Source organism: Hyaena hyaena, unplaced genomic scaffold (assembly GCF_003009895.1).
Source record: "Hyaena hyaena isolate Hyena2069 unplaced genomic scaffold, ASM300989v1 scaffold_504, whole genome shotgun sequence".
Lineage (NCBI taxonomy): Eukaryota > Metazoa > Chordata > Mammalia > Carnivora > Hyaenidae > Hyaena > Hyaena hyaena.
The window spans coordinates 243159-256510 of record NW_024081137.1 but is presented as its reverse complement, the minus strand read 5'-3'; the positions used below and the strand labels follow the sequence as shown (position 1 = coordinate 256510).

The 13352-nt window shown below is 39.7% G+C and overlaps 1 protein-coding gene across 4 annotated transcripts in view; it reads right to left on the bottom strand.

Annotated features, from left to right (window-relative positions):
• NTNG1 (netrin G1) overlaps positions 1–13352 on the bottom strand; it is a 318789-nt gene that overhangs the window by 133782 nt on the left and 171655 nt on the right. For all 4 annotated transcript variants that reach the window (XM_039254980.1, XM_039254976.1, XM_039254978.1 and 1 more), the window contains exon 3: positions 11408–12048. In XM_039254980.1, coding sequence (XP_039110911.1) covers positions 11408–12048 — 641 coding nt within the window. The remainder of the gene's footprint in view (positions 1–11407; positions 12049–13352) is intronic.

Sequence of the window (13352 nt, the reverse complement as noted above, 5' to 3'; positions counted from 1 at the left end):
AGCCTCATTTCCCTGATATTCCGCTAAGACCAAATGAGTAAAAGCAGACAGGGCAGCAACACAATTTCCAGACAAGGTGAAATCCCTTAGCCATATGCTATTTTTGTTTTCACTGGGCTTTCTTTTGTTATTCATTAGCATTCCTAAGGAGCAAAAGAAAGGCAATATGCAATTAACTAAAATCAGCCCATGGTTTCAAGAATATCTTCCAAAGCACATAAAAAAAAAATAAAAAAGAATATATTAAATATGAGTTAATCCTATTTTCCTTTAAATACATGATTTTTGTTTATTGCTGTAATTAGAGTTTGAGAAGCTTACATTTGAAATAGAAATCTTCCAACATCTCTATTTATCTCTGAAACATACCAGATTGTACCACTTGGCATTTCATTTTTTACATCTTTGCTGACTCTTCCTTCACAATTTCTCAAACTTAAAAAGAAAACAAAAAAATATCCTTATCTATTCCAATACTGTACTTAATTTCCTATCTTAAAGAATGATACACAGTACTCCCTTAGGTTCAAAAAATAAGAGCAACAGTTAAAAAAAGAAAGGTACTCCCTATCAAGGCCATACTTTCCATAAGATTAGTCTCATTTTTTTCACTCAATGTAGCCACAATATAGGAAAAATGATAGCTAAAATTAGACTTTGCCAGGAAGTATCAATCTGTTCTTAGCACTGCAAATAGTTCAAACACACACACACACACACACAGAGATACACACACACACACACACACACACAGATACACACACACACACGATGTTTTCATTTATTTCCTCATATTATATGAAAAGTCTAATAATATTAGAGACTGAAGTGAAGGAATTTTGGTACCCACATGATTTCAGTAAATAAATGGAAATGTTTCCTTATTACAGGAGAATCTGCTAATATACATTGTGGTTCTTCTAGATGGGTATACTGCAAACATTTCCCAAATATATTTGACCATTATGGGCTTTATTTGAAGAGTAATTCTCAGAAACTAATATTGTGTCACATTCTTATTTTGTAGATGAGGAGACTTTGCTCATAGTAGTCGGGGCTTGCTCTGAGCTCACAGAGTTATTAGCATAGTTAGAGCTAGAATGTATTTCTCCTAGCCAATGTTTCCTTCTGAAGTAAGACAAAAAATGATTTGAGATCCTAATGTTTTGCGCTTTGTTGTTCCCGTACGTTCCTAACACAATATCAGTTGTCTTGGGTACCAGTCACAAAGTAAGCAAGTGCTAACACACTATCTATCTAACTGAACAATATTGTGGATTGGGATCTGTGAACCAATGGGATTTGTGAAGCTCCTATATCACAGACTTATAGCCTAGTCTATCCATTCACTAAATGACTTTCTAGTGGAATTTTCAGGAGCAACTTCATTTCCTCAAACATAACTAGTTAGCATTTTTCCTTTTCCTTTTGCCAGTGATTCAGTGACCTTATTTAGTTTTCTTTCCTATAAAAAGGAGGCAGAAATAGCAATGATTTATATGCAGTGTAGTTAGTACTGGTTAAGCTAGAATATTTAATTCCAAAAGTCACTTAATTGAAATATAGACCTATATTGCAATGAAATCAACACATTTTATATAATTAAATTACTATGATAAAACCCATTACTATGAAAAGACCCAGGACATTAATACATTTGTCCTTGTATCTGGAGAATTGAATGGAAATAGTGTCTTTTTTAAAAAAAAAAAAATTAATGTTTTATTTATTTCTGAGAGAGAGAGAGAGAGAGAGAGCGTTAGCAGGGAGAGTCAGAGAGAGAGGGAGGCACAGAATCTGAAGCAGGCCCCAGGCTCTGAGCTGGCAGCACAGAGCCCAATGCAGGGCTCGAACATACCAACCATGTTCAGATCATGACCTGAGCTGAAGTCGGATGCCTAACCGACTGAGCCACCCAGGTGCCTCTGGAAATAGTATCTTTACTGAACCATTTTTTACATAGCTCCACAAAAACTCTTACGCTAAATATCAACCAATGGCCATGGCCTCCTAATTTGTCAGGAAATACCTGTGATCCTAGACACAAAAAAATCCAAGACTTTCCAAAGATGCCTAACCATGGAGCTAGCATAAAAAGCAGAGCTCCAGAAGCTGGATATAAGAGCTGAGTGCATCCCTGCTTTCCACTGTTTGGGCATCCAGATGCAGCCAGAATGTAGCTTCTTCTACAAATGCTAAATTAAGCAAGGGAGGAAATTATTTCACTTTTTAATTATGTGGTATTTTGCCTAACTATCCTTTTGTTTCTTAAAAAGGAGACAACTTTCCTTTAATGACCCACTAGTTTAAAAAAAATCTATGGCATTGGGGAATTAAGGATAAGGAGACAAGCTCTTAAACTGGGTTGTTTTTCTGCACACTAATGAAGTTCATAATTTAATTGGAGGAATTATTAGAAACATTCTCTCCTTATAATGGTGCAAACCTCAGAGGAAAATGATCTGCTTATGCATATATTCTCCTTATAATTCAAGAAATCCTCAAGGGTTTAAGAAATATGCTCCAAATCAGAACAGTACTCAGTTGTCCATTTAAAATGGGTTCATACCATCAATCTTGATTAAGCATTTCCACTGGAGTTACTGCTTTGTGTTGTCTTTTTATTCTCAATTACAGTTACTAAGCTTTTCATTTGAGTGCTCTTATTTATAGAACTTCATTCTCCCTTTAAAAGAAGAGGAAATTACATTTTAAAAATTTGCATGGTAACATGGTTAAATATGTATTTAACTTGAATAAAAGACTTAAGGACAGCATCATTGACTGCAAATTTGTGAAATGTTATCATATGAAAGAGGTAGTACACTTATTCACTGTAGTTCCAAAAGAGATAATGTAGACTAATAAACGGAAGTTAAAAGGAAAAGCAGAACATTCTCAATTGAAAGGTAAACTCTTAAAATAAGCTAGGGTAGTTGGTAATTTCCAAGCTTATCCGTTAATATTTGAGGTTTATTTTTGTGTTGAGGAGGCCCATTAAGCAGAAGTGGTGGCAGGTATTAAAATTTATGGAGAAATATGGGAAAAAATTAACATTTAGAGAATCAGTTCATTTCTTTATTTTATCTCCCTTCAGAAAGTGAGAAAATATCATCAGAATTTTATTTTAGATCTAACACAATATGACAAATTAGCCCAACCAAACATTATAGAATTGATTAAAAATGAGTTAAGAAGTTAGGATTCAGATAGACACACAGTGATCTGATATAGGGAAATAAAGAGCTGAGAGTCATGAAGAGTGACTTCCAGAACATTCCAAGAAAGGCAGAACCAGAATTTAAATTGCTGCTATCTAAAGATGGCTCCTTTGGGAATATTCTGGGTCTCCTGTATGGATTGAGCTTACTTCAGGCTACTCTGACTATAAGAGTATAACGCAGAGAGGTTTCTAATTAGGAATATGCCTTTGTCACTTTATTTTTATGTGTGGGGTGCTTTAAAAAAACTCACGGAACTTCTCTGATCCTCAGTTTTCTCATCTGTAAAACAGGGTTAAATAATACCTGCCTTAAGTTTCTTTTTTTTTTTTAATTTGTTTATTTATTTTGAGAGAGAAAGAATGAGCTGAGGAAGGGAAGAGAGAAAGTGACAGAGGATATGAAGCATATTCTGTGCTGACAGCAGAGACCCTGCTGCAGGGCTTGAACTCATGAGCTGTGAGATCACGACCTGAGACATGAAGTCATTATCTGAGCTGAGAGATCATGACCAGACCTTAAGACAGACACTTAGCCAACTGAGCCACCCAGGTGCCCTGCCTCACAAGTGTCTTATGAGGATTAAAAGAAAGAAGGTACAGGGGCGCCTGGGTGGCTTAGTCGGTTAAGCGTCCGACTTTCGCTTAGGTCATGATCTCGCAGTTCGTGGGTACGAGCCCCGCGTCAGGCTCTGTGCTGACAGCTAGCTCAGAGCCTGGAGCCTGTTTCAGATTCTGTATCTCCCTCTCTCTCTGACCCTCCCCTGCCCACGCTGTGTCTGTCTGTCTGTCTGTCTGTCTCTCTCTCTCCTAGAAATAAATAAAAAAATATTAAAAAAAAAAAAAAAGAAGGTACTTGCCAAGAACCTTGTAACTGAGTGCCCTACAAATGTAAAGGCTTGGTACTTAAATATTTATGGGGGCTACTAGAATTACTTAATTCATTCCCCCATTTCCTGATTTCTTCCCAGTTCTCAGATTATTCAAAAATTTCCTTCAGAAATTACCTCTTAAATGAAGGTATTCCACAGAGTTCTATAAACGTTCTGTAGGTGACCATAGTCATTTATAACTGTAAGGGATATGTCATATCACATATTGTCATCCATTCCCTAACTTCAGCCATCACATGTAAGGTGTAAATTCCAAGCCTATATTTCTAACTCAAACCTCTTTCTGCAATACCTGAGCAGTACTGTTAAATCTTTAACTAAACTCTCCACTTGGATTCCTACTAAAGTCTTTCCTTCGGCTCTTCTTTCCTCAAAATTTGATTGGTCACCAAGTCCCATTGACTTTGTAAGCAACTCTCAAAGCCTTATGTGATGATGGCTTTTGTGGAATTTAGAGAGCTTTTCTGGACTCCTTACATGGGCTCCACCATGGAGCCACGTAATAGCTCTTCTCGTCTCTCCCGCAGGTCCTTGCTGGCCACAGCTGCACTGAAATAGCCCTTAATACCATTGCCTTAGAATGTTTCTCACTTGCACTTTGTTGAGATATGGGAATCCATATAATTTTAGATTTCCTATGACATGGAGAGCTCAGAGGTCAAGAAGCAGGAATCCTTTAATGCTTCTTGGAGATGTGGAAGATCCACAGAGAGAAGACAGAAGGGCATCTCCCAGAGTTTGTCCATTTCACCCATACCCAACTCTTTAGAGGTTCTTAACATGCTGTGTTGTTCCTAAGCATAACTTGTCACCTAGAATATCCATTCTGCCCTGGCTACTTGAAATTCTGAAACACACATTTCAAGACACCATGCAAACATCACATCCTCATCCAAAGTTTTCCTAGGCTTCCCAGATTAAATCACTATCCCCTTCCCTGTCATGAGGACACTTCACACATTCACATGGTAAAAGCACTTAACCCAAGTTGTCCTCATTTTTGCTTACACGTTTGTGCCCACTCTGGTTTCAGCTCCTTGAGAACATTGACTACGCCTCATGCATCTCTGCTATACCCACTGTCTAGCCCAGCGTCTGTCCCAGGGTGGAGAAAGAGTATTTTTTGGTGACAGAAAGAAGGAAGGTGTTATAAAAGCAGAATCTGTTAAGCAGTAGTACAGCCCAACCTCAATAATTAGTACTAATTGAGAAGAATGAACGAATGCCAGGTCCGAGGCTTCAAAAACGCCTTGCAGGACGCCTCTCACAGGAGAAGTGAAAAGTAAATATTGTGGTACATTCATTCAATTGTGGCGAAGAAAAAGACAGAGAACTTGGAGGGCAACTGGTAAGCCTTTGGTAATTGGCAGAGCACTTCCATATGACACAATTTTTCCAAAGTATTTGAGAAAATTTGAAGGAATGCCCTACTGCTTTGCTACTTTTAAACTTCCCTAGTGTTCTTGCTTATCTAATATCACATGTTTCTGCACTAAAGATCTGGATGCCCAGCTTTAAGAAAGTGAATTTTAACCTCACTTCATCCTAATTACAGCAAATACCAAGGCAGTGACATTCAAAGAGGAAGCATTTACAAATAGATCTGATTCTTCCAGAGGGTGAGAACGTGTGTATGTGGGGTGGGGGTCATTCTCACTCCAGACACCCTAGTTCGGGTGGTTCTGGCCCTGATCCTTTGTAGATCTTGGGATTAGGAAAGGAAGGTGTAGGGAAGATGTGGTTCTGAGCTGGGACAATAGTGAAGTGAAGGAAACACCCAAAAGCATATGCACAGGGAACTCGTGATCTAGCAGCCCCTGCCCCCTTCCTTGGAGATAAAAAACAGGGGGGTAGATGGCAAAATCAATTCTGTAAGTAGTAACAGACAGCCAACTACCTGTGAGGTGCCTGGGTAGGCACTGCAAAGGGTAAGGAATGAATAAGCACCAGGGAGAAAAAAATATTGATAATTATATTTAGAAATATTGTGTAACAAGGCAAGTAATGGAGATGTGGGTTAGAGCTTCTAGGCCACTGAGAAAAGCTCTGACAATTCTGTTCTAAAGTTTTTGAGGTTGAAAATGATTTTGTATCATCGTACTTCTGAAATCAGTACCCCGATACATTGCTGGCAGCAAATCTTACAGATAAATGAGCATGTTATCAAATGTTCATTTGTCTTTCAGATTTAAAAATTATTACAATGAAGGGTGCCTGGGTGGTTCAGTAGGTTAAGTGTCTAACTTTGGCTCAGGTCATGATCTCACGGTTTGTGGGTTCGAGCCCTGCGTCGGGCTCTGTGCGGACAGCTCAGAGCCTGGAGCCTGCTTCAGATTCTGTGTCTCCCTCTCTCTCTGACCCTCCCCTGCTCACACTGTCTGTCTCTCTCGAAAAAAATAAATAAAAAACATTTAAAAATTCAAAAAAATTATTACAATGAATCCCATTACTTCTTTGAACCTGTTCATCTCAAAGAAACAATAAATAATGCTGAGTTTATATTCTATAAAATCTATACATCTGACAAATGTGATGTTCATCTTTTCAATCAATTTAGTTATGGAAAGCTTAGAAGGAAACAAAACATTTAAAAATCAAAACTTCCAACTGTGAAAACATTGTGGACATTATCTCTATTTAACAGCCTGTGAATTGAACTCCCTATCTGTGTAAAAGATGTTCAGAACAAATATCTACTCTTCATTTCTCCTCTCACCCCTCATCTAGTAGATTTTATTTATGCATTAGACGACCTTTTTGGCCATTAGAACCATCTTGCTTCAGCAGTTAATTAACACAAGTACCATAATTTAATACAGTTAATGCTACTTGATGCCCTTTAATGTACCTTCCATTAGTGATATTATTGTAGTATTACCCTGTAAATTAAAATGAGATCAAGACTAAGAGAGCCACTCTTTAATTAAGGTACTGGCACACTGTACTCGTCTATTATTCACTAGAGAAAATCACCCTGATTTACTGAAGTAGGACATCCATAAGTCAGAATTAGTCCATGAAGATTATTAGGTTTATTGAACAATGTAAGTACTGCAGAGTTGCTGAGATTGCCAACAGCCATGTTTCCTATTTTCCTTCCATTATCTTAATAAATACACAACGAGAGGGAGTAAATGGAAGCAAAATAAGTATGTGGCCAAAGAGGAATAAAATTTTTATGATAGGATTATAGTTTTTGTCACCAGTAAAACAGGTGTGTGAGATGTATTGCATGTTAAAAGGAACACAAATGCTACATTAGTCTAATAACAATCAAAACATCACCTTTACAGCAAACAAAAGTAACCAGCATAAAACATAAAGGCTGGGGAGCCTGGTTCAGTCCATTAAACATCCCACTTCGGCTCAGGTCATGATCTCACAGTTCGTGGGTTCAAGCCCCACATTGGGCTCTTGGCTGTCAGAGCAGAACCCACTTAGGATCCTCTGTCCCCCTCTCTTTCTGCTCCTCCCCCACTTGTGCGCTCTCTCTCTCACGCTCTCTCTCTCCAATAAATAAACATTTAAAAAACCCATCAAGGCCATGTGCACATGCTGCACAGGAAATGGAGAACTGGAATTCATAGTCAAGTCAAACAAAGACTCTCCTGTTTTTGTTTCATGGCTTCATATATTTCCAGATGAGAAAATCTTATATTGTCTGTTTACTATTTTATGGATATTTTTCCACTTTCCCCAAATAATTATGCCAATTCCCACCTTATGACATGGGTGGTAGTAGAGTGATAAGTCAATAGATAGCGTTACAATGATAAGGTATGGACATGTAAGGGTGCATTAAATATTTCCGCTGTTTCATGGATGGCCAAGAGCAGGTTCAGGGAAACAAAGGCCCTCTTCTAGTTTGGAAAGTTTATAATGACGATGCCTTGGAAAAGGAACCATTGGAACTTTCTTTTGGACATCATCAATTAATATTCGATCCTTCCATAGATGACTTGCTATATGAGAAAAAGTTAATCCTGCTGAAGTTTTCAAGTGTAAAATGTCCATATCAGCTTCTGTGCTGAAAGGCCTGTGCACCAGAGGCAGCTCAACATCTCTCTTTAGTGCCTCCATTTCCCTTATATAACTTAAAAACTGGAGACACGCCTGAGCCATCAGGCCTTGCATCCTTAGTCCCTCCCTTAAGACTAAAAATACCCCGGCCATCTGGTGCCTAGCACAGTACACGCCAGCTCAGTTTTGCCCTGAGGAATTTGGACAGAGTTTAGAGGTGACAGAGAAGGACCTTATGGAAGAAGATCACCTCTACTGGACCTTTCTCTCTTGTCCAGCTGCTTCTCCACTAGCTTACAGTTGATTGGTGAACAGGCAAAGGCAGAGGAGGGGAGTCCCAGAGAAGGGAGGAGGGCCTCTGCCTACTCCTTCATCACCGGAATGCAGTTGGTGGATACTGGTAGGATCAGAGATAAATGAAAAGTGGTAAATCTGGGAGTCTACATTTCTAACATGCCATTTTTAAGACATAGTATGGGGGTGCCTGGATGGCTCAGTCAGTTAAGCGTCTGACTTCGGCTTAGGTCATGATCTCACTGCTCATGGGTCCCAGCCCTGCTTCGGGCTCTGTGCTGACAGCTAGCTCAGAGCCTGGAGCTTGCTTCAGATTCTGTGTCTCCCTCTCTCTCTGAGCCTCCCCTGCTCATGCTGTCTCTCTCTCTCTCTCTCAGAAATTTAAAAAAAAAAGAGAGAGATAGTATGTCTGACCTCAATAGAGAATGCATCAAAAATGCCTGTCCCTTTAAAGTGTATTTATACTCTTTTTTTTTTCCCAGAGGAAACAAAAACGAATGTGCAGTAACAGAAATAAGTCCCAACAATGGCTGTATACCAACCAAAAGCTGCATACGAATGCCTTCTCTATAAGTGGAAGATGACAGTATTTGCAGAAGTTGGAGTCTAAGGATTTGGGCTTAGATTAGAATTTCTCAAACTGCAAGAAAACTGAATTAGATGATTTTATCTAACAGTGTAGATCACACTAGGATTCAAATTCAAATCTCAGCTTATTAATTCTGGCACTCATTCTTGTAGATGAACAGAATACTTGTTTACTTTGTTGTGGAGTGCTATTGTCAATAATACCAACATCAATTATTTTTATATATTATAGTTCCCAAAAATAAGAACTGGAAACTGATTATCTTTTGCTAAAATATTTATAAGCAAAATGGCTACTTTTTATTACATTTTATTATAAATAGCAAACTCACATTTAAGCCAACAGCTTCAGATTGCCCTCTCATGGTACCCTGCTAATGCATAAACTTTCCTCTACACCCTGGAGCCCACAAGCTCAATATTATACCAATGCATATTTCTCTCAGAAATATTCCTTTGCTCTAAAGATAGCTTCATCATATTTCACCAAGACCTTAGTTAAAAGTTTTTATTTTTATTTATTTATTTTTTACTATTTATTTATTTTAGGGGAGACTGCAAGTGGAAGAGGGACAGAGGGAGCGAGACAGAGGATCTCAGGTGGGCTCCATGCTGACAGGATCACAGCAGCAAGCCTGATGTGGGGCTCAAACTGACAAACCTTGAGATCATGACCTGAGCCGAAGTCAGATGCTCAACTGACTTAACCACTCAGGTGCTCCTGGCCTTGGTTGAAAGTTTTTAAAGAGGCTTCATTGTTAAAGATTCTAGACTCTTCCGGGAGGAACATGGAACAGGAACAAAAGTGAGAGTAGGTGGCCACCAGTTCCTGCTACTTCCCACAGTTAAGACTGTGAAACCTCTACTCCTATACCGAGGTCATGTCCACCACTCTGTACTGTGTGGCCACTATAGCCTTTACCTTAACATCGGTGACCTCTTCTTCCTTCTAGTGCACAAGTACAACACTCTCAAAAGATAGGTTGAGTCAAGTCTCAAAAAGACCATGGATTCTCGGGGCGCCTGGGTGGCTTAGTCGGTTAAGCGTCCGACTTTCTCTTAGGTCATGATCTTGCGGTTCTTGGGTTCGAGCCCTGCGTCGGGCTCTGTGCTGATTGCCAGCTCAGAGCCTGGAGCCTGTTTCAGAGTCTGTGACTCCCTCTCTCTCTGACCCTCCCCTGCTCACGCTGTCTCTCTCTCTCTCTCTCTCTCTCCTAGAAATAAATAAAACATTTTAAAAAATTAAAAAAAAAAAAAAAAGACCACGGATTCTCACTTCTTCTCTGGTTTCTAAGGACAGGGCTGCCCTAAGGGAGCTGACAGCCAGTGAACTTAATGGTGCCTGCCTTATTTGTTTAAATTGTATGATTGCTTAATAAAATCTACATGATTTATGTACCATTTATATTCTTAACCTCATATATTCTGACTTAAAGCTATCTTGGCATTGATAGTATGATTATTGCTTCGCGTTGCTTTCTCTTTTTTCCATTTTGCTCTGTACTTCACTCACCTTTAGTTTTCCTCATGCTTCAGCTCCCATCAAGTTGCTTATCTGGATAACACACCACACTTAGAAATCTGGTTGAACGGCTCTACGTTAGTAGTCCTGGTTCTTATTACTTGAGGTTTTCATTAACACATCCTAAAAATTCTCGGAAACTCGCTCCCACGTGTCTCTGATGTAGTCTCAGAATCAAATATATGCCCAGCCATGACCATTCAGGTGTTTAAACTCTGGTGCATCTGTAGTTGACCCCAAAATGAAGGGAGCCTGCCTCAAATCCACATTTAAATAGCAGTATACATTTCTAAGACAATAAGAACCAAGAGCCTGAAAAGTAGAGCTCATTCCTTTTTAATAAATGTGTAACCTTCCTAAATGCATTTGGTTCTGATTTAACAAATTAAAGGCATATAACTCACATTTCTGAAACTTTTGGGGCGGCCATACAACAAAATGGATACAGAGAGTTGTACCGTGTTGAAACCCTCTCTTGCACTTGAAAACAATGCAAAGACAATTTTTTTTAATCTTTCATTATCTTTTCCAGAGCAGCTGGCTTTGTTCCCCCTGGTTTCACTGTCTTAAAGACTTAACCCACCCCTGGTCCAGGGGGTTCCTTGGTCTCAAATAAGATGCGATTTTTTTCTTTTGCCTAAATTTTAAGAAACCATTCCAGGTGCAGGCTCAGCGAAGTGAGTCTGGATCACAAATGACCCCTGAGTAAAAAGGGTCTCAAATTTCTCCAAACCCACCTCCAGAACCAGTGGGTCCTGAGAAAACGGTGTAGTAGAAAGTGACAAATGCCCCTCTACAGCTGTGAGACCAATACACTGGCATTTTCTTTGAACAGCCGTTCTCACTCAAGTCAGACAGATGTTTTCTTACCTTCCGTGCACCTTTATGTCTGAGATCGCATAAAAGTAGCGTGCCAGGTGTAGCTCGTCTACAAATATTTCCCCAACCGCTGGTCGCAAAAGCCGTATCCTCAGGTCTGTGACTGTAAAGAAATCTCTGAGTTTCTTGGTTGTATCCAGCTGTCCGTAGAGAGAAGCCATATTGCGCAGCCATGGTCCAGCAAAAAACGCAAACCTGTCTTTGATTTCAAAGTGGATTATTTTGCTATTTGTCATATACCCCGTAGAGTACTCTTCGGTGCAAATGATTTCCAAGACCGTATGCTGTGATAAATCCTTCACGGATTTGGGGTCCATGTGAAAAGCGTCTAAGCAGTCTGTGGCATAATACTGATAGGGCTGCCATGTTCGTCCATAATCGAGAGATTTCTCCAGGATCATTTGGTCTGGGCGCCCAGATTCGAAGGTAATAACTATGTTGTCTGTGAGCTCAATAGTTTTGCTCCAAGACAGGGTGATGTTAACCTGGAGAGGCTTGGGATATTCCTTCCAAGTAGCAGACTGCCAAAATGTGGAGGGATGTCTTCCTTCAAAATCAAACATCAGTTCAGGGGGATGCGCCAACTCGGGGGTACTTGCATCACACTCATTATTGCACATGTAGGGGTTGCCCTATGGGAGAAGAACAAAAGAAGGTGCATCAAAACACCAGTTTGACACAAGTGTTGCCATATTGCTGTTGCTGAGTAAAAGGCTAGGAAAGAAAGAAAGGGGGTGAAAAAAACCCCTGCCAGCAGTAATCATTTTTATTTGCCCTAACTGGCTTCTCCTCTTTAATAGCTTTAAAAAAAATTGAGGCAATACGGTAATTTTCCTGTCTTGTTTCCTTCCATGGGCTTTAAGAAATGAAAACAGTTTATTTATCCCATATGTGTTAGACCCATAATGCGGTCCCAGAAGCACAAAGACACTGAGCAACTGTCTAACAGCTCAATACCTCTGTGTCCTCTTAGAAAGATGCTATAGAAAAGCAAGGAAATTCCTCCATGCCTCAAGGACGTTCCTCAAGAGCACAGTTCTTTAAAAAGTCATTTTTCAAGCAAACCTTTAGAATTAGCAATGAACCGTAGATACCCACGTCCTGTTTGGGAAACAATACCCCCTACAACATCCAGCTTCTTTTTGCTTCGCCTCAAATCCATCATACTTAACTAGGTCCCTGCTTCATAAAGCCTGCTCTTAAAGCATTTACTTTCTTCACCACAAATCATTAAAATGTGGTATACTACAGGCTCTGGGGCTTCGTCCAAACATCTGCCATGCTGTTAGCTGGAGGCAAGGGGATTGCACAGAAAAGACTTGGGGCAAGGGTGTGCTCCAAGTTATCAGGATGGGAAACCCCAGTACTTAATTGGAAGCACGAGCCACGGCTACTTGATGTGTTACCCTGTGCCGGCCCATAGGCAGCTGTCTGTCCATGGATGTTGGCCATTACTCTTATTTCCCTCTCACAGATGCTAGTTCCTTCATAGTCCACTCAAACGAGAAGCTGGAAATAAATCTTGTATCACAACAAGTTATAACTCCACTTACGCTACACTTAATGGCTGCTTTCCAGCTTTCATCAGATGATTCCATGGCAAACAGCTGGCTCCCCGATTTCCGTTTATTTTGTGTTTAAGAAAACAAATGGTATCATTTGGAGTCAACTATTCAGGCATTTCTCTCGAATCCTCTATTGGGTAATTATAAGCATGGATGGGTGAGAGAATCGACCTTCTGATACTGTCCTTAGGCTTTCTCTGGTAATTACAATTAGATTTTTTTTCTTTTTCATGAACTGAGAACTTTTCATCATACCTGCAAGATGCATGAGCCGGGTCTCAAATAATGAATTTATACTTTAGACTTCGATGCTCAGTTACCAGCTGACTCCCGTGAAATGTAAGATGAACACAGGAGAATTGCTTTGGCCT